Genomic DNA, 22,427 nt, shown 5'->3' on the forward strand with positions numbered 1-22,427 from the left:
TGAGCTAGAGACAGACACTTAACCAACTGAGCTACCCAGGCATCCCCTCTAATACTTATTTTAAAAGGCAAAATGCTTGTATACTTGCTGAAGATATGTGACTTTTCCCGCCATTGGGGTGTTGAGAAATGTTTTTAAGGATGGGTAAGGGTTTTCCAGGCAGACAACCAGGGAAATAGTCTTTTGAGGCAGAGAGAACAGCATATGCAAAGGCATAAAGACACAGTGTGATTGTTGAACCACAAGTGATTTGATATGACAAAAGCAGGAGATGCCTGGGAGAGAGGCAGTGAGAGACGAGGCTGTTGGGGACCAAATTGCAAAGGATTTTGTTTGCTAAAGGAATGGAATTTTATCTAGAAGGCGATGGGAACCATTGAGTGGTTCTAAGCAGGATTGTGTCACATTTTTAAATTTATATTTGTAACTCGATTTTTTAAAAATTGGAAAAATAGTAATTCACAAGAAACAACATTCAAAAGGGTAGATACAGTAAAGAATCTCTTTCCCTGGGACAGTCAGTGTTTCAGTATCTTATCTATACTTCTAGAGATATTATATGCAAAGACAAGAAAATTTGCTTTTCTGTTTTTATCCAAAATTAGGCATTGGAATACTGATACACCTTATTGTCACTTTTCTTAGAAGAACGCCCTATTAAGAAAAGTTTGTATAGCCAACTGAGATGTCATATACATGGCATATACACCTAGTGTCATCATCTCAGTTGGCTATACAAACTTGTGGAAGTGGAAGACTGTAGACCTGGAGCACATTTTCCACACTGGGGAGTAGGAGATGGGCTGAAGGTTACATGTGCCAAACTCAGGAACTCATGGGATAGGCCACTGTCAAGCTCATAAGGGTCTTAAAGTTGGGAGAAATGTCTAGTTTGGAAAGATGTATTTGTAGGTTATTAATTTATAGATATGGTGGATGCAGCCATGTTAATGGATGTAGATGACAAGGAAAGGGGTATATGGAGAAGAGAAAAAGGCCAAAAACAATCATTAAATATCCTAATATTAAATATCTAATCAGGAATAATTAGAAGGAGTTATTATGGGAACCAAAGGAGGACAGTGCATGCCACATGTTGTAGTAGTTAGTGTTTGAGCCTGGCAACTATCAGAAAAAGTTTATTAAAAGGTACTGGAGAAGGTTTGGAAAGACCAGGAAAATATTTGGAGGCTTTTTGGCAAGATCATATTGCAAACTAGTCCTGTAAATAAGCCACTGCTGCTCCTAGACGTGTGCAGAGTTGATGCCACGATCAGTGGAGCACTGGGCACTGATTCTGGAACAACTACCTGCTGCCTGTGTGAACTAGGTGATGCGGCCATGATCTTGCAAAAAGGGTCATGCTCAGTTTCTCCAGTAGATGCTCTTCAGTGTTGGGGTGTGTGTCTCTGATGGTGGATTCTAGGTCATGTGCTCACACGTTAGCTGCAGCGAGGGTTGGAGAAAGATTTGTGGTTATTTTCAGTTTCTGGGGTGGGAAACAAGTTCTACTTTGTAGGGTGGTGATTCCTCACATGCAGAAAGATCGTTTTTGTGCAGTGTGGTCTTAAAGGATGTTAAATGTCCATTGCATGTATCAAATGCCAAAGGTGTAGCAATTAGAAGACAGTTGGTGACCTCAGAGATAGTAGATTCTGGGGAGTGGTGGGAATGGACATCTGAATGCAGTGGGTTGATATATGAATGGGAAATGAGGAAATTGAGCCATTATGGGTTGGTTATCGTTTGAGGAAGGAATATTAGGAAGAGGAGGAGAGTTGATATATCTGGAAAGTTGCATAGATCTTGAAACAGCAGTGTGATTATAGTCTAAGAGAAATTAGTTCCTGAGAGGGAGGTTTGAAGACATAGAGAAGAGAGAGGAGGGTGGATAGTGACGGAGTGATGTCCGTGAGCGGGTGGAAGAATTGTGCAAATGCACATACTTGTATTTGTGGAGGTGGGGTATAGAGGGAGAGTTGATACTAATGACCTCTACTTCCTCTGTGAGTTAGGAGGTAATGTTGGCTGAGAATGAGAATGGCATGGGTCAGGTGGGATCCTGAAAAGGGTAGTGAAGATTTGGAATATCTATCGCTGTGAAGGAGAGAAAGCATTGTTCAAGGAAGAGAAAAAGGATGGGTGAGAAGCATCCAGGGACCCACCTGAGAATGGAATTGAGAGCTGGGTCCCTGCTATTGGATCCCATGCAATGCTGAGTTTGGCAGGAGGGCGAGGAGACAGGTTGTTGGTTGGTAAGGAGAGAGTACTGGAAGTGACGTAACAGGGTGTGGTTAGATGGGAAAGGAAGTGAAATCTGGAGAGTCAATGGCTGGAAAAGAAAATACATCAAAAAGAAGCCACTACATCAAAAACTAATGAGGTACTATATGGTGACTAACATAACATAATAAAAAAAAATTAAAGAAAAAAATTTAAAAAAATTAAAGAAAAAAAATTTAAAAAAATTAAAGAAAAAAAAATAAGCCAAAGTAGATTGGGTTGGGTGGGGATAGAGGAGAGAGTGGAGAACTGGAAACGTGTAATTACTGTGTCAAATGGTGTGTAAGATGTCAGAGAGGGAGTGGTTTCCAATGACGACCAAACTCAGGACATGGAGAGGGGGTTAAGGTCACTGGGAATAGAGAGGCAGGAGTGTTGAATGAGTTTTCCTCATGGATGTTGAATGTTCCCATGCTGATAGAAGAAAATGGGCTGGAAAGCCAGGTGCAAAGATTTTAAAGGATGAAAGGAAGAAGTTGATAAGTGGGATAATTAGCGAAGGATTAGTTAAATTTTGGCATATTTGTAAGCATTAAACAGATGTTAGTCATCAATAATCAGATGGCCATAATGAGGAGGTGTTTTTTTTTGCTGGTTGGCATGAATCTTAAAGGAAGGGTTTTTTTTGTTTTGTTTTTTGTTTTTTGAGTGCTAACACGCTCTTTTTTGAAAAGAAGTGTGGAGAGCGAAAACTCCCTGCTCCTAACTCCGGGATGTATGGGAGAAGCAGGGGCAAAATCAGAGTGCTCAGGGAGAACTGGCTTCAGCTAATGGAAGAAGATGGTGGGAACAATCCAGGAGGATGTTGAGGCTGGGAATTTCTTGACATGTGAAGATGGGTTCTAGAGGCTTCACAGCGAAGCATGTGAAGGAGGCCTTTAGTTGCAAGAGAATGTTGGCGAAGAGGAGTCATGTGAGGTTGGACTGTTCAAGGACCTGAAAGACTCAATGGTTTTTTTTTCATTAGCACATTGTCCTTAGTCTGTGACAGTGTTCTCTCCATGTATATGACAGAAAAAAAAAAATATGAACCAAAACCTGATGAATTGGGCTGACCGAGAAAGTAAGGTATAGTCCAAGTTAAGGAAATGACTAATGTGTAGTCCAGACGAATAGGTAAAATTTGATAGCTCACATAAACATGAATCGGAATGGGGATTAATATTTGAATGGCGTCAGTATTACTGCAGCTGAGGTGACTGCGGATCTAGAATGGCTTCCTTGCAGTCACACTTGTTGGCCTCAGGGGTGAGGCTCACCAGCACTATACCATCCCTTCATCCACATTGATTCATCTCAAAAGCCTTGGTTCTTCATCATTTTAAGGTTGTGATAAAGAACTTTCTGGGACAATTTGGAATGTGAGATAGGTTTTCTGATACAAGAAGTCCCTGGGGAAATGGTGATTCTCTACCATATGGTACTGTCATGTTTTTAGCATACTAAAATTAAAAAAAAAAATTGGAGTATTCTGCTTATTTATTTCATCTACTGAACTTCAGGCAAATAAGAAAAAAATGCAAATTAATAACTTGAAATGATTTTAAGTAACTAGAATTCCAGCTGTTAATGCAATAGGAGAGAACTTATTTAAAACTGTGTCATAGGTATCAGTGTACACAGATAAATAACACAGTGAAGAAGTACTTATTTTATGTTGTTCCAGAGGCTTCTTGAAATGAGAAAGAATTCTCTAATAATCCACACTTTCAATTCTGTTTAGAAAATGATTTAGATCCTTTCTGAGAAGGTGCTGGCTTTAGATCCTGTGTGGATATATTAGTTTTCCAGGGAAGCTATGACAAATTACCCCAAACTGGGTGGCTTAATAGAATAGAAATTTATTCTCTCACAGTTCTGTAAACTAGAAATGCGAAGTCAAAGTGTTTGTAGGGCCATGTTCTCCCTGAAGGCTCTAGGAGAGAATCTGTTCCATGACTTTCTCTTAGCTTCTACTCTTGCTGGTAATCCTTGACATTCCTTGGCTTGAAGACACACCCACCTCAATCTCGGCTTGGGTAGAGAACACCTGGTTTTCTCTCTCTGTGTCTGGCTCTTCTCTTTTTATAAGGACATTCGTCATACTGGATTAGGTATGACCCCATCTTAACGAATTATACCCACAACAACCCCATTTCCAAATAAGGTCACATTCTGAGGTTCTGAGAAAGACATGAATTTGGAGGGGACACTGCTCAACCCAATACAGGAGGCTTTTCAAATGAGTAGCAAATGGCTTCTGTCTTCAGGAAGATGTAGCACCTACTGTAGTTGGGAAAACTGTAGTGCAAAGCAGTGTGTTCAGTTGGTGATGGACACAGAATACCATGGACACATCAAGGGGTGAGTGATTGGTTGTGACTCCAGGGTAGTCATGAAAGGCTTTAGGGTGGAGGTAGTGGTGGACTTGAAGGATAACAGTGTACTAGCTGGTTAGAGAGGGGAGGCTGGGCCTCGTCGGAGGAGGGTCTCGTCTGAGCAGGCACAGAGGTGCAAGTGTGCATCCCCTGTGTGAGATGCTCCAGACATCTGGAGCATATGGCTGGAGGACAGCAGGACTGTGGGTCTTGGTTGCATGTGTTGGGTGGCCATTGGGAGGCGATGGAAAGGGGAAGAGGGATGAAGTGCAGGTGAAACAGAGGAAGAAAGGTAATGGAGGCCCAGTGACTCATGTTCATGAATGCTAGCTAGAATGGGGTCTTAGAGATGTTGTGGTTAAGGGGGAGTTCGAGGAGAAACTGAATGGAGCTCCTGGAAGGCATCACTGGACGGAATGATGTCTGTGCTTCCTCTCAGCAGTCACGTTCGATGACCATTAGGTGGAAGTATCTCTCACTAGTATGTTGCCTCTTTCCCTGGTTATGACGCTCTTGCTTCCTCTCTCTTTCTTCCTATCAAGACTCTTCTCCATGCCAGGCACTGGTGCCACAACAGTGAACAAGAAGACAAGGACAGCATCATTTTAATTTCCTCCCTGTGGCATTAGCACAGGAGTATGTAGTAGGTTTTCCTTAGATGTTGCTTTGAATTAAATATGAGTGAGGAAAAATGACAAGGCAGTTTTGCCCTGGGTAATAAGTTCTGCTTCAGAGTAGAACTGCTTTGAGGATGATCTCAGGAACCTCCTTATGAGCAGGTGGAGAGTAGGTGGTTGCTTACATGTGTTTGATTTCTGAGTCATCAGAAAGGCTCCTTTGCCTCCCAAAATATCTGCTTCACCCAGGCTGTGGGTACTTTTAATTCCACTATTGGAGGTTGTTTAAATGCAGATATCCTCTATAGAGAGGATATTCATTTACCCTCATCAGTCTTTTGCACCTTAATATGGGGGAGTTTTCTTAGCATTTCCTGTATGGCAGGTTTTTAAGAAAAACATATGGAGGGAGAGGGGACACAGGAGAGGAGTACCGGACATGCCAAGTCCATACTGGACTTCATCAGAGTGAGCAGATTGGATAAACTGACCCTGGGGATGTAGTCCATTGGCCTTGAAGAATACACTGTTATTTATTTGCTTGTGTATGTTGGACAAGAAGTGATTATTTCTTTCTTTCTTTCTTTCTTTCTTTTTTTAGGTTATTTATTTATTTAGTTGGAAGACAGAGATCACAAGTAGGCAGAGAGGCAGTCATGGGGAGGGGGAAGCAGGTTCTCCGCCGAGCAGAGAGCCTGATATGGGGCTTGATCCCAGGACCCCGAGATCATGACCCAAGCGAAAGGCAGAGGCCTAATCCAATGAGCCACCCAGGCACCCCAAGAAGTGATTATTTCTGTTCTAAGTTTTATGGCTACAAAAATGTTGTTTATTTGTTTTATTTTTTAAAAGGTGCAATAAATCCCACCTCCCCCACCCTCACCTTAACAAAAATAATTTGTGTGGCAGCCTGATCTGTGGTCTTTTTAAAAAAATTATATTCAGTTAGCCACTGTAGAGTACATAATTAGTTTTTGATGTGGTGTTCAGTGATTCATTAGTTAAGTATAAAACCCAATGCTCATCACAGCAGGTGCCCTTATCGATAGCCATGACCCTGTTACCCCCTCCTCCCACACTCCTCTCCTCTGAAACCCCCACATTGTTTCTTGGGGTCCGTAGCCTTGCGTGATTCATCTCCCTCTCTGATTTTCTCCCCATGTGGATTTCCCTGCCTTCCCCTGTTGTTCTGCCTGCTATTGTTTATGTACCATGTATGAGTGAAACCTTGTAATTGTCTTTCTCTGCTTGACTTCCTTCACTTAACATAATCCCCTCCAGTTCCATCCGTGTCGATGCAAATGGTGGGTATTCATCCTTGCTGATGGCTGAGTAATATTCCACTGTGTACATCAACCACATTTTCTTTATCCATTTTTGCCCTGTTGAAGGGCATCTCGTCTCTTTCCACAGTTTGGTGATTGTGGACATCACTGCTATGAACGTGGCCCTTCTTTTCACTATATCTGTATCTTTGGGGTAAATACCTAGTAGTGCAGTTGCTGGGTCGTAGGGTAACTCTATTCTTAACATCTTGAGGAACCTCCATATTGTTTTCCAGAGTGGCTGCACCAACTCGCATTCCCACGAACAGTGTAAGAGGGTTCTCTTTTCTCCATATCCTCTCCAACATTTGTTGTTTCCTGCCTTGTTAATTTTTACCATTCTAACCGGTGTAAGGTGGTATCTCCTTGGGGTTTTGATTTGTATTTCCATGATGGCTAGTGATGATGAGCATTTTTTTATGTGTCTGTTAGCCATTTATATGATCTGTAGTCTTTACTGACAAGGCTACGCTACATAGGGTCTGTGTGTTCGCATCTCAGGGAAGGCTAATAATGGCTACTCCACCAAATATTCCCTGAATTTTCAGTGGCTTATTTCAGAGGTTTTCGTGTTCATTCACATCATAATATGATTCACATTGATTGGTGAGGACAGGATGTTCCATCTACATAATCTTTCAGGGACCCAGGCTTCTTCCATGCTCTATGTCCCATCTTTAATACTTGGCCTCAGGATCTCACTAGACTCATTTGGAAGGCATACCAAGGGGAAGAGAAAGCACATTCACTTTTACCTGCCTTGGCTTAGAAATGACACACATTTCGTCTCATAGCCATTGCTGAGAAGGGTCTCAGAGACCCACCCAGATGGGAAGAGGCTGGGAGATGTAGTTTAGCTGGGTACCCAGGAAGAGGAAGCAGCCTTGGTGAGTCTCTCGCACAGGCTTGTCAGAAATCATGTACACATTTTCCTTCTGTCTGTAATATAACTGACCCTTGGGGATTCTTATTAAGGGAATGGGGGACAAGAGACATGGGCAGTGACCTGGAAGCTCTCCAGTGTTTGGAATAGTGTAAAGTGATTGATTCTAGTTGGTGAAGGGCATCATCCTGCCATTGGATTATTGCTGGGTGTGAAGGAGACCGAAGTTCTGGTGCCAAGAAGTATTTCTGTTTTTGTGCTTGTTTGCTTGTTAATTGACGTAAGAACAACTAATGGAAATCTCCCTTCCCTACACCTTGGAATCACTTTGGAATAGGAATTTTGTGGTTCTGAATGCTGACATCACTGACTTCTGTGTCATTTCCTCTAGTCCACTTCCCTCATTATCTAGATGAGACAGGAATCAAATTGCCCCAACTTACATAGTAAGTTAGTGGTTTGCTTGGATCTCAAACCCTGTTTTCTAGATTTCTACTCTAATGTTCTTTTCTGTACCATTGTTGCCCTGGGAGGGTCTGCAGGATGGCCGGAGGCTTGACCAGCTGAAATCAGAAGCTTCCTTCTAGCTCTGAGATTCCTTGACTGATTATGTTTAATGTATGGTGTCTGATTGTATAATCCCTGGCTTGACAGGAGTGATGTAGCTTCAAAGAATTTACAACTTTCCTGAGAAAACAGAATCTTAGTTCTTTATTTTCTCAGCTGTTTCTTTAGTTCATTTTTATCTTTTTTTTAAATGTGTTTGTTTTTAAATGGATGTATTTTTCTAACTATAAAAGTAATAATTTCAATTATAGAAATTAAATCTATTCAAGTGCAACAAAAATTTATACAAATATAACCAAAAAATTTCCTGTAATTCTGTAACTTGACAATGCAGTGATAACCACTATCGGTGTTTTACATTTCTCTCCATGTGTTTCTTAGCCATTTTTTGAACACATAATACTTGCGTATTATGTATAGTATAATTAGAATGAAATATTATACAATATGAAATAAATACCATACAACTCTTAAAATATTTCATATTACTTAGTATGAAATATTACATAACCCTTAAAATTGTTTTAAAATAGTAACAATATGAAACATGCTCACATATATTTGTATTCTTATCACAATAATTAGAATAAATTAGAAATAAAGTTCTAATTTTGTCGTTTTTGTTTTGTTATCTGCCTTTTAATGGAAGTAGAAAAAAGCAAACAGAAATATCCCTTTCATATATCTTGGAATAAAATTCTAATTGTATTGTACATAACTATACAAATATGTATGAGCATTTCTCAATATTGTGACTTATTTTAAAATATTTTTTTAAAGGCTTGCATAGCTTGCATCTTGCAGAAATGCGCATCTTGCAGAAATGCGCTACGCTGAAGCGAACAGCCCAGGTGGGGAGGAGGCAAGGGGTAGTAGAATTTTTGGTTCTTGGCCCTAATGCTCCACTCTTCTTCTCCCAGGGCATCAGCAGCTTGTTTAGCTCACTGAAGGTCGTTCGGCTGCTTCGTCTGGGGCGAGTGGCCCGTAAGCTGGACCACTACATTGAGTATGGAGCTGCCGTGCTGGTCTTGCTGGTGTGTGTGTTTGGGCTAGCTGCTCATTGGATGGCCTGCATTTGGTACAGCATCGGGGACTACGAGATCTTTGATGAAGACACCAAGACCATTCGCAACAACAGCTGGCTCTACCAACTGGCGATGGACATTGGCACCCCTTACCAGTTTAATGGGTCTGGCTCAGGGAAGTGGGAAGGTGGTCCCAGCAAGAATTCTGTCTATATCTCCTCATTGTATTTCACTATGACCAGCCTTACCAGCGTGGGCTTTGGCAACATTGCCCCATCCACAGACATCGAGAAGATCTTTGCAGTGGCCATCATGATGATTGGCTGTAAGTATGACAGTTGCTGGGGCTGGGTGGGGGATGGGCAGGAGGCATACTGTTTGGAGGTCTCTTCCATTGGCTGGAAATAGGGTAATAACTCCAGTGCTAGCAGGATCAGGATCAGGATCAGATCAATGTAGTAACTTAAAACAAGAAAGGCTTTTTTTAAAAAAAGATGAATTTATGGTTTCCCTGATAAAGCATTGCTACAATGTGTTTACTGCAAAGAAATTTAGAAAATACAAAAGAGCATGAAGTGTAAAATGGAGACCAACTATAATTCTACCTATCAGAGATGACTATTATTACCTTGGGCCTCTCCCTTACTTGCCACATAGACACAGGTTTTTATAAAGTTAGAATAAGATCATGTTATTTATACAACTTGGTAACCTACTTGCTCATAGAACAGTGAACTGTGAGTCTTTCTGTGTCAAATTGAACATAGCTCTAGACCTCCACAGCCCCATGTGGTACCAGAAAAAGCATGTATGAAAAAAAATGTGAGCGGGGCGCCTGGGTGGCTCAGTGGGTTAAGCCGCTGCCTTCGGCTCAGGTCATGATCTCAGGGTCCTGGGATCGAGTCCCACATCGGGCTCTTTGCTCAGCAGGGAGCCTGCTTCCCTCTCTCTCTCTCTGCCTGCCTCTCTGACTACTTGTGATTTCTCTCTGTCAAATAAATAAATAAAATCTTTAAAAAAAAAAAAAAAAAAAAAAAAAAAAAAAAAAAAAAGAAAAAAATGTGAGCTATCTCATGAATTATCTTTTATACTGATTACATGATGAAAAAACAATATTTTTATAAAGTGGGTTAAGTAAGATATTATAATTAATTTCATGTTTTTTATTTTTTATATGTGGCTCCTAGGAATATTTTTATTGCATTTTTTATTTTTTCATGCATTTTAAGAAAAATTTAATTTAATTTAATGTTTTGGTGTGTGTTCCAAAATTCATTGTTTATGCACCACACCCAGTGCTCCATACAATACGTGCCCTCCTTAATAGCCACCACCAGGCTCACCCAACCCCCCACCCTCCTCCTTTCCAAAACCCTCAGTTCGTTTCTCAGAGTCCACAGTCTCTCATGGTTTGTCTCCCCCATTTTTGATGTCTACTTGATTAAGAAATTTCCCAAATCCAAAAAACAACCCCCCACCCCCAAAACCCACACAGGATAAAAAGGCTCCTATTCAGTTGAGAAGTAATGGGTTATTGAATTGACTTGACTGGACTGAAAAACAAAAACAACCTTAGTTCTTGAGGAAGGTGCTTAAATCTGTCACTTACCCATGGACCATTGTGTAGCTGTTGCTAATGGTGGGTCTGGGAACAGCCTTGGCCTAGAAACCATTGAGAAGTCTTTAGTGGAGGGAATCCTTGGGAGAAGTAGACCCTACTGGGCTGAGGAAAGTATATGCATTTGAATGGCCCAGACTCACTTTGAACCTGCCAAGTGCACCCTGTTGGTACTTCAACAACAAATGGCAACATGGGCGAGGACAGTCCTCCCATGAAGCCTCAAGTGTGGACAGGAGTCTGGTCACACATAATGAAGCTGGGCTCTGGTTACAGCAACCAGAGACTGTTCTGTTCTTTGTGCTCCCTCAGAGTGGAGTTGATAGCAATTGTTAAGTTAACCAGGGAATTCCAAGATCAGGAAACCTAAGGTGTCAGTTTGCCTTACTTTGTCCAACCTCCCAGGGATCCAGCACCCCCTCTGCAAATGGGTTTTATGACCCCCCAGTTGTCCCACTGGCTGCTTGCCGCCTCCTTTTCTGTAACCAGCTCATCGTGTCTGATATGGGTCTTCATGTGAGCCCTCTCTGCGAGGCACAGAGCTCGGCTCTGAGTAGGCACTGCATGTGTCTAGGTGTAATTGATTTGTGGGAAGTGTGTGCTGATGGAGCTTTGGGATTTACTTCTTTTAAATGGGTCTTAATAGAGATGATTGCCTGTCCATGGGAAGCAGCGTTAAGTATCTGTGGGTGGCTAATTGCTTTAGCTTAATTAGAACCTGAGGTGCTTTCTCATGTCGTGTAGAAGGATTTAAGACCTTCGCTCTTCTAGGACAATTTCAGCCTTAACAGCACTAGTTTTCTAGGTACTGCTTCAGCATTTTTGTGAGCCATGGGGCATGAGATAAGCAGCCATATGTGCTGTGCTCTGAGCCCAATTTCTGTCTCTAAGAAGGGGAGAGGAGACATTTTGTTAATCTAAATACTTTATTAAATGCATTGCAGGAAACTTGCTGCAAGTGGTTATTTAGGAAGCGGGCCCCATGTCATGGGGTCTCCAAGGCTTTCAGATATGAGGTAAATTATTTGCAACTTTTTACTTGGAAGAAAAGAAGAAAAAGAATAGTTTTAGGTGGCAAATAATAAAGACAAGTGCAGGTGGCTGGGTGGCTCAGTCGGTTGAGTGTCTAACTATTGATTTAGGCTCAGGTCGTGACTGCAGGGTTGTGGGATCGAGCCCCACGTCAGTGGGGTCTGCTTGTCCTTCTCCCCCTGCCTCATCCCCACTCATGTGTGCAAGTGCACATGCGCTCACTCTCGCTCTCAAATAAATAAATGCAATCTTAAAAAAAAAAAAAAAGTTTGTTTTTCCAAAACCATTATTCTATGGAGAGCATGACTTACTGGGTATAATCTTCCAGGAAAACCTCAAATTATTATTATCACCTTTTTTATCTACCTTCTCAGATCTTTATGATATTTCCATTTCTTTTTTAAAAAGTGCAATAGTACACTTAGTAAACAATAGTAAACAGGCAGTCACCTCTGCATTATGCAACCAAGTGTGACGTTTAGGTAGGCAAGCCTGCTGCACTGTAACCCCATTTCCCAAACACTCATTATGTGCCAGGTGCTGTGACAAGCGCTCCATACATGGATTCTGCTGCTCCGAACCACTCTGTGCTTAGGGATTATTATCACCAGCTTGTAAGGAAATGGACCCAGTAAAGGTAACTTCCTTCCCAAGAACATAGGGCTGGTAAGCAGGAGAGAAAGGCTTTGGACCCAGGCTCCTCTGAATTAGAAGCCAGGTCTTTCTGTGGAGCCCACCTGCGTTCATATGGTCTGATAACACAGACGGCCAGCCTGAGGCCCTGACTCACCACCACCCTGAAAATTCTCTCTGTCCATTTTCACAAGTCAACAGTTCCTGCAGTAGAAAGTTTTGTATGCTTGTTGTTGTTGTTGTTTTAATTTAAGAACAAGATTAGGATACAGGCTCAGGGCACCAGGTGCCTTGGAAATCAGCCATTTTTCATCAATCTGTCACTTACAGTTACAGCTGTTCCACTTTCCATGTGACATGTCTGACAAATGGTTGTGCTAACAACAAAGTTATTGCACTCTGTGTAATGTGGTGGCAATTATCCTCATAAACACATATTCTAAGCAACCTTTGTTCGGGACAACTGCTGTTGTCATACTGGGCTTATGGAGCTCTCTGCTATCCTGCATTGCCTGTGTGTACACATGCGCACAGATGTACCCTTACTGTGTGCTCACGGCGGTGGGGGGGGGGGGGATGATGCCAGAACTGGGGTCTGGGGGAGTGGTGGGGCATGAACCACAGCCTGCCTTTGTGCCAAGGGGTCATGCTTCTCCCTAGCCAGTTACCCTAGCAGTCAGGCCCCAGGAATCCTCAAGGAGTACAGAGAGAACAAAAGCCAAGTGGGCTTTGTGAAGTAATGGTATTTTGTGAATTTTCCTTCTTGGCATTGAGGTTTACATGTGTTGATAATAGTATTTCTTTTGGGGCAGCTTGGTGGCTGAGCCATTAAGCGTCTGCCTTCGGCTCAGGTCATGATCTAAGGGTCCTGGGATCAAGCCCCTCATCGTGCTCCCTGCTTGGCGGGAAGCCTGCTTCTCCCTCTCCCACTCCCCCTGCTTGTGTTCCTGCTCTTGCTATCTCTCTCTGTCAAACAAATAAATAAAGTATTTAAAAAAAATAGTATTTCTTAGAAATTGAAGAAGACACAAAAAGATGGAAGACCATTCCATGTTCTTGGATCGGAAGAATAAACATTGTTAAAATGTCTATACTGTCTAGAGCAATCTATACTTTTAATGCCATTCCGATCAAAATTCCACCGGTATTTTTCAAAGAGCTGGAGCAAATAATCCTAAAATTTGTATGGAATCAGAAGGACCCCGAATTGCTAAGGAAATGTTGAAAAACAAAAATAAAACTGGTGGCATCACGTTACCTGATTTCAATCTTTACTACAAAGCTGTGATCACCATGACAGCATGGTACTGGCATAAAAACAGAGACATAGACCAGTGGAACAGAGTAGAGAGCCCAGATATGGACCCTCAACTCTATGGTCAAATAATCTTTGACAAAAAAGGAAAAAATATACAGTGGAAAAAAGACAGTCTCTTCAATAAATGGTGCTGGGAAAACTGGACAGCTCTATGTAGAAGAATGAAATTCTACCATTCTCTTACACCGTACACAAAGATAAACTCAAAATGGATAAAAGACCTCAACGTGAGACAGGAATCCATCAGAATCCTAGAGAAGAACATAGGTAGTAACCTCTTCGATATCCGCCACAGCAACTTCTTTCAAGATATGTCTCCAAAGGCAAAGGAAACAAAAGCGAAAATGAACTTTTGGCACTTCATCAAGATCAAAAGCTTCTAGCGCTTCCCTATGACCCTGCCATTGCACTACTGGGTATTTACCCCAAAGATACAGATGTAGTGAAAAGAAGGGCCATCTGTACCCCAATGTTTATAGCAGCAATGGCCATGGTTGTCAGACTGTGGAAAGAACCAAGATGCCCTTCAACGGACGAATGGATAAGGAAGATGTGGTCCATATACACTATGGAGTATTATGCCTCCATCAGAAAGGATGAATACCCAACTTTTGTAGCAACATGGACAGGACTGGAAGAGATGATGCTGAGTGAAATAAGTCAAGCAGAGAAAGTCAATTATCATATGATTTCATTTATTTGTGGAGCATAACAAATAACATGGAGGACAATGGGAGTTGGAGAGGAGAAGGGAGTTGAGGCAAATTGTAAGGGGAGGTGAACCATGAGAGACTATGGACTCTGAAAAACAACCTGAGGGTTTTGAAGGGGCGGGGGGTGGGAGGTTGGGGGAACCAGGTGGGGGGTATTGGGGAGGGCATGGATTGCATGGAGCACTGGCTGTGGTGAAAAACAATGAATACTGTTATGCTGAAAAGAAATTTAAAAAAACAGTATTTCTTGGCTATTCTACAGCAGTGTATTAAATAATATAGATTATCCGGACATCTTCTGTTGATTCTCATCTCTGTTCTCTGGCACCAAATATCTCCTTAACTTGGCTAGTTCCCCAGAGAATGCAGGAACACTATTCTCAAGCTTGCCCACCTTTCTCAGTTCTGGTAAAAAGTTGCAGGAGCACCTGGGAGGCTCAGTCCATGAAGCATCTGACTCTTGGTTTCAGCTCTGGTCAGGATCTCAGGGTCCTGAGATTGAGCCCCACATCAGGTCCCGACTTGGGGTGATGAGATGGAGCCCTGTGTCGGGCTCTATGCTCAGTGGGAAGTCTGCTTGAGATTCTTTCTCTCCTCCCCACTGCTCTTTCTCTCTTTCAAATAGATAAAAATCTTTAAAAAAAAAAAAAAGAAAGTTGCAATAAGAAGAGGCTCAAACTATTGGCTAAAATGAGTTTTTCTGGTTCCTTGTGGATATAGGTGACTATGATGTCCCATTTCTAGTCTGGCATCTTGACCCAGACTGGGGCGAGTCAGCCCCCACCCTGGTCTCTCTGCCTTCTTCAGGTGGGCCTTTGGTCTCCTGCAAGGGCTTGCCCTGAGGTGAGGTGAATGGACTCCTTACATCTTTCTGCATGTCTCCTGTGTACTGACGGTGCTGAAAGGATCACAAGGTCGTCCTAGCCCTCTGGGTGACACCTGGGAGAGATGTCCTCCATTCAGCAGCACATACTGAGTGCCTGCCCAGCGGACCCCCAGTTGTGTGCCAAGGACACATGCGCTGTAGGTGGCACTCTCAGGGAGTCTGAGGTCTGAAGAAGATGGAGGCAGTGGGAGCAACAGAGACAGGTCCCATCACCCAGCAGCTGGTGACTGAGGCCTGGAGATGGAGCTGCCACTGCGGGCCAGACCTTGCCCACGCCTCTGAGGGATCCCTCAAAGGAGGAAGGATTGTCCGTAGGAAAGAGTCTCTTTATCTGGAATGTCTCAGACTAGGGACACGACCGTGTCTTGGGGAGCTCTCCAGAGAGAATTTGATGGTGAGAAGACAGTTTCCATTTTCCTAATATGGGCTTTTGCACTTTTCTGATTCTTTCCTCATAATGTCATTGCTGTCATCCTGTCATTATAATTAAGCCACATTCATTTCCTTTCCCCCTGATAATGGCAGGGGGTCTAGACATTGTGCTTCTACCCCACACCCTCTCCACCCCTCCACCCTTCTTTCACCCTCCCCCCCACCCCCGCCCCGAACATCAGTCTCCTACCTCAGCACTGCACACCTGTCTCTTTGGATTCATTTCTCCCTTGCCAGTTCCCCCCACCTCAGCTCCTCAAAACCACAGCAGAATGTCAGTGCTGAAGGGACCCTGGAAATCTCCATTTGCCCCACAGTAGCCCTCCTTCTATTTCTTCTGCTGGGCCAGCTCTCCTCCTGGTCACTGTTTGAGTCAAGCTCCCCCTGAGCCCAGGAGATACCAGAGAGTAACTGGGCTCACATCTGGTGGCTTCTGTATATCACCTTCTCTCCTGGGGAAGGGACACTGGTGACCTGCACACCGGGACATTTGACCCCACTGCCTCACCCACATGCAGTAGGTTTTGTGGCTTCCTTTCAGATGAAACTGTTATTTGCAAGCAAATAGGGACTTTCCCTGCCTCCTTTGTGATCTTTCTCAAACATTTCTTGTTTCTTTCCATTTCACCTTTGTTGAATATACTTTTTTGCATTCTATACCAATATTGTGGTTTTTCAAAAATGAGATGGCACACATCTCCCAGGAGGCTGTAAATAAACTCTTGGGAGACTTCAACACATAGTAGACTCTCAATAAATATTTATGGATTTGTTGATTCTGAGCAGTCGAGGAGACTCCAGAGTTTTGAAAGTAGTCTTTAGTCCCATTGGCAAAGCTTTATAAGTTAGGATATGGGTTCTGCTGCTGGACAGAGACAGAGAGTAATAGTAGCATCAACAAGGGATATGTATCCTACAAGGTTAGGGGTGGTCTGGTGGCTCAGCTGTCATCGGAGACCCAGGTGACTCTGGTGTCTTCAGCACGTGACTTCATATCAGGATCCCATATGGCTGTTCTGGCTTCAGCCCTATTTTTGTTTTCTGGAAAGTAGAAAGAACGGGAAGGGAATGACTAGGAAGTTGTACCATATTATCTGCTTCATATCTCATTGGCTGGAACTTGATAAGCTGGCCACACCTAGCTGCAAAGGAGGTTGGGAAATGTAGTCTTTATTCTAGGTAGGCATGGGCTCAGGTGGTCTCAGCTTTCCTCCATTTCCTCGCCTCCCTTCTGTTGATACCAGCAAACATTATAGACATCCCCTGTTGGAGCTTCATCCCTGAACTGCTGGTTGAAAGACTTTGGTTCAGGTCCTGGGTCAGCTCTGTGCTTTGGGTTATACCCTCGAATTCCTGCAGGTTACGGGTACGAGGCTCTCCTTACATCTCACTTAGTCTTGTGAGAATTAAACGAGATCATGATGTAGCATAGCTCTTTGAAAGAGTTGAAAATTTTACATTCAGATGTTGTGATTTTGCTGTTGTTAGTCACAGTGATTATTTCTTGTTCTTCTCAGTGAATTTTTTCCTTTCCTGTTCTTAGGGGAAAAAAAAAATCATTCCTTCCTTCTCAGGAGCTGTTTAGTTTTGTCTTTGGTTTATGTTTATGTAGGAAATAGGGCACTGTCCAGAATGCTATGGGAGAAGGAGCCAGTCTTTTCTCATTTTTTTCTTAAGAGGTTTTTTCTTAGCTGGTAAATCTGGTTATTTTTTTCCTCTAGAAACTGATTTAAAAAAAAATCTGCTTGCTACTGTGCAGTTCACATGGGTATCCCCATCCCTGAAACAACCTCCAGCTAGTTTGTGTCTTCTCCATCTCTGTCTGCCCCCCACCTCCAGAAAACTCTCTCTGGATACTCCCTCCCGATTTGCAACCCATAGCTTTCTTCACACTCCCTAAGGCTAGTGGACTCTGCTTGGGGTTTATTCACTTGCACATAGACTTCACACTGCTCTTTAAATATTCTTGTGACTTCCTAGTTATCGTTCTTGTCTTGTGTATATTTTGTTACTTCCTCTGAAACTCTCGGCTTCTGGAAGGCAGGGCCAGTGTGTCTCCCTTGCCTTCCTCTTTTCCTTTGTGCCTGGGTGTGTGCTTTGACTATGGGAAAGAACATGATCTTTGGAGCTGGGCCGTTCTGGTATTCAGACCCACCTCTACTCTTGATTAGTGCTTTCTCCTTTGGGAGGTTACTCAGCTGACAAGGGAGGCCCTACGCCCTGCGGGGCCAAGTTTGGAGATGGGAAAATGAAATGCCCTGTCTCTAGCAAAGTACTTCTCACATGAGTTGTTCAAACAGTGGTAGTTCTCTCCCTGGCGCCTGCCTTGGTCCCTCTCTTCCTATACATCTCTTGGGCTCACTGAGCAGTGATATTTCTCAACCATTTATTGGTCCTTCAGGTATGCTCTACTTTGAGAGAATTGGAACTTGCCTAGAGGATCAGGTGCATTGCACTGTTTAAGTACAGGTCACCAAAATACATGTATATGGATGTAAGTTTCTTTTGCTATAAAGCTTCTTTAAAAAAAAAAAATGGTCCTGACTTCAGAACAAATTAGAGGAACCTCTTTAAAAAAAGAGAAAATGATTTTGTGTGGTTGGAAGGCCTCCTAGGCATCATTGCCCAGACCAGACTGGCAGGATCTTCACTGTACAGGAAATAGTATCATGAGCAGTGAAAGTGCCCTCTGGAGGAGGAGAGAAGGGGCTAGAAACACTGGTGCACTGAGCACCCAAAGTGAGCCTGGTTTCATGCTGGGAGCTGTCTCTTACCCAATAACTTCAAACAAGGCTTTATTATCCTTGTTTTGCCCCTGAGAATACTTAGGTTCAGAGACATGAAGTAACGAGATCACAGGTTAAGAGGAGGCTGAACTGAATTTTGAACCCAGTTTTATCTAACAGCAAAGTTTCACTTTGTTTTGTTGGTTCTGTTGCTGATTATTTTGGAATATGGGAGCAGAAAATGTTCTCTTTGGTGTGTGTGGTGTTGGGAGGCAGGGAAAAGAGCTGGGGAGGGAGGGGGCTGTGGAAAGATTGCAGAGAGGAGGTGCTGTCCTTGGAATCCTTCTCTGTTATTTTGAATTTTAATTATAGTGACACAATATCCGATTACGTGTGTTGTGGGAAGATATTACCCTTGTTCATAGCTGGATTACTGTACTGAGGAGAAGAATTTACAGCAAAAGTCTTAGATGCTAGGGAGCTCTTCCAGGGGGAAACCAACTGAATGAAGGGTATTGTTTCAGACCTTAGAGATGCCCACGTCATTTGCGAAATTTCTTCCTTTTTGAAAATACGATTTTCTTCCAAGTGGAAATGATCATGTGGAGCTGTTGCTATAATTCTTCTTTTTTTTTTTTTTTTAAGAGAAGGAGAGAAAGAGGGTAGGGGAGGGAGAGGAAAGGAGAGAGAGAGGGAGAGGGAGAGAGAGAATCCCAAGCAGGCTCCCCACTCAGCCTGGAGCTTGACACGGGGCTCAATCCCACAACCCTGAGATCATGACCTGAGCCTAAATCAAGAGTCAGATGTTTAGCCGACTGAGCCACCCAGGCACTCCTGTTATCAAGGCTTCTGCTTCTGTTTGGCTTTTGTGTCTCTCTTACCTTTCTTTGCAACCTTCCTGCTCCATAGGATCGATCTTCCCCATATTTTATTTTTTTTATTAAAGATTTTTATTTATTTATTTGACAGAGATCACAAGTAGAGAGGCAGGCAGAGAGAGAGGGGAAGCAGGCTCCCCGCCGAGCAGAGAGCCCGATGCGGGGCTCGATCCCAGGACGCTGAGATCATGAGCTGAGCTGAAGGAAGAGGTTTAACCCACTGAGCCACCCAGGCGCCCCATTCCCCATATTTTAGATAAGGAAGTTGTGGACTCACTTGCTGTAGGTCTTACAGCCAGTTAGAAGCAGAGCTGAGCTCCAGCCCAGATCAGTGCCCTCTGCTCAGTGTTTTCCCTTCTTCCATATCAGCATGCCAGCTGCTGGTATCCTAGCCACAGGTCTTGGTTCTGGCAGCGGGGCCCTTGATGGGACATCCTCAAAGCTTGATGAGAAGAAGTGAAGGTGGGGAAGGAATGGGTAAGGCTTCCATTTTGCTCGAAGCAAAGGAACTTGATTCATCAAGCTTCACACCTCTTTGTTGCTTTTTATCAAGCCTTTACTGGGGCTCTCAGCCTCTGGGCTTATGACTCCAGACGGATAGAGGGAAATCACACAGAGGAGAATATCATTTTCCAGAGGAGGAAAGCCCACCAGGGAACTATGAGAAAACAAGTGTCAGAGTCACTTGTCAATTCCCTGGAACCCCAGTCAATCGGCAGTTTAGTGGATGTTCATGTAACAAACTATTTTCAAGCATCTGCCATGTGCCAGACACTGTGTAAGTCCTGTTGATGGAGCAGGGGGTAAGCCTGCTACACACTGTGCTCTCATGTTGCTTGTGGTCTGCTGGGGGCGCTGGGACTTGTTGTGGAGTGAGGTGAGCTCTGCTAAGGGAAGGGTAGCTTGTTACGGGAATAGTGGCAGAGGCCTTTCACCCAGCCGGGGTCAAGGAGGATAACAAGGCAGTCACACCCCATTTATCTGGGCGGAGCCCTGGGAAGACATCATCCATTCCTGAGTTTGCCTATAATCTTGCTTGGAAAATACAAAGTAGGAAAGACTTTCCAGCAGGAAAGACCATGGGAAGCTGGAAAGTAGTGCAGTAGTCCCCCATCCCCACCCCCTCCACCTCGCTGTCTGTGGAAGACACGTTCCAAGACCCCCAGTAGATGCCTTCAACTGCAGATGGTACCAAACCCTATGTGTACTAGCTTTGCCCGTGCAAACCTATGCTAAAACTTCATTTCTAAATTAGGCGCAGTAAAGATTGACAACAACTAATAATAAAATAGAACCATTGGGGAGTCTGGGTGGCTCAGTCAGTTAAGCAGCTGCCTTTGGTTCAGGTCATGATCCCAGGGCCCCAGGATGGAGTCTGGCGTCAGGCTCCCTGCTCAATGGGGAGTCTTCTTCTTCCTCTCTTTCTCCCCCAGATTGTGCTCTCTCTTTCTCTCTTCCTTGTTCTCTTTCCTCAAATAAACATATAAAATCTCTTAAATTTTTTTTTTTTAAAAAACAGAACAGTTATATCAATATCTTGTACTAAAAGTTAAGTGAAGGTGGTCTCTCTCTCTTTCAAAATATCTTACTGTGCTGTGCTCACATCACAATTTCTTGTGATGACAGGAGGTGGTAAAATGCCCGTGTAATGAAATGAGGTGAAGGGAATGATGGGACCTAGTGTTAGGCTACTGTTGACCTTCTGACAACAGAGAAAGGATCCTCAGCTTCCAGGCTGTGACTGACCATGGGTCACTGGAACCACGGGACAGGAGGGGTCAATTATGGCCACAGTACATGTTTGGGGAATAGCAATCCAGCCAGTTTCTGTGTCCAGACTTCTGGAAGGACAGTGATCGTTTTTTGTAAAGTGGAGATGAGAGTGTCATTAAAGAAGAGAAATTTTACTGGCCGGTGAATAAGGGGTAGGATCTGCAGGGCTTACAGAGATGCTAGGTAAAAACTGTACTAACAGTGAGCTACCCAACATGCACTGTGTGTAGAACCCTTCACACATGCACTTCTTGGGCTTTCCTGGCACTCTGCATCATAGGTGTTTTTATCCTAGATTTACAGGTGAGGAGGCTGGAGCATAGAGCAGTCAGTTATATTCCCCTGGCTCAACAACCTCTTAGGACTGGTGGGGTCAGAATTCAAACCCAGATCTCTGGCCCCCAAGTTCATTGTCCCTCCACCATCTGTGCTACCTTCCCAGTCACTGGCAGCGGTAAGAAGGGCCCTGAGGACACCCAGTGACATAGCCTAGAGCAGAAGGCTACCAAGAAAACAGCCAGCATCCCTTCCTGCCAAACACTCATCCAAGACGGGCTGAGTGCCTGCTCTGTGCCTCTTGGCCCATCAGCATCTCCATCTCCCTCCTGCAGTGGGCTTGTGCTTAGGGACCACCTCCAGCCAGCCGTTACGTGCCAAAAGCCTGGGATGGTGACAAATTGCAGTGAGGCTAATTGACCGCATTTCTTGACCACCCAGATCTCAATCTTTCAGTCTTTAGAAAAATCATTGCCATACAGACTTTATTTTTTTACTTGGAGGACATCCTCTGTGATTTCTGGATTAAATGGCAGCTGGTGAAGCTAAACATGCCACAGCCATGATTCTGGCCAGCTTGTTCCCATCCAAGCCTGTCCCCTTTTCCTGGACAGCCCCCTTTTCAATCAACACTCCTCAGAAAGAAGACTAACTCCAAAATGAGGCTGGTTTCTGAGGGCCGTCTCCATGGCTGACGAAACCAGTTAAGCCACACGTGCAACTGACATTGGATCAGGAGGATGGTTTTTTTTGTTTTTTTTTTTAAAGATTTTATTCATTTATTTGACAGAGAGAGATCACAGTAGACAGAGAGGCAGGCAGAGAGAGAGAGAGGGGAAGCAGGCTCCTTGCTGAGCAGAGAGCCCGATGCGGGACTTGATCCCAGGACCCTGAGATCATGACCTGAGCCGAAGGCAACGGCTTAACCCACTGAGCCACCCAAGCGCCCCAGGAGGATGGTTTTTAATTTCTAAAGTTATCATATTGTAGACTGTCCATGGGAGCAGGAGAGATAAGCGTGGGCACGAATCCTGGCTCCATTACTTAACAGTCGAGTGAACAAGCTACTTAATTCCCAAGGCTGT

General features: G+C 43.6%; 1 protein-coding gene across 1 annotated transcript in view; it reads left to right on the forward strand.

Annotated features, from left to right (window-relative positions):
- The first annotated feature begins 7,850 nt into the window (after positions 1 to 7,850).
- Positions 7,851 to 22,427, forward strand: part of LOC116575919 (potassium voltage-gated channel subfamily H member 1-like) — a 127,093-nt gene continuing 112,516 nt past the window's right edge. The window contains exons 1-2 of the mRNA XM_032317551.1: positions 7,851 to 7,911; positions 8,953 to 9,382. Coding sequence (XP_032173442.1) covers positions 9,097 to 9,382 — 286 coding nt within the window. The 5' untranslated portion in view covers positions 7,851 to 7,911; positions 8,953 to 9,096. The remainder of the gene's footprint in view (positions 7,912 to 8,952; positions 9,383 to 22,427) is intronic.

This window comes from Mustela erminea, chromosome 17 (assembly GCF_009829155.1).
Source record: "Mustela erminea isolate mMusErm1 chromosome 17, mMusErm1.Pri, whole genome shotgun sequence".
Lineage (NCBI taxonomy): Eukaryota > Metazoa > Chordata > Mammalia > Carnivora > Mustelidae > Mustela > Mustela erminea.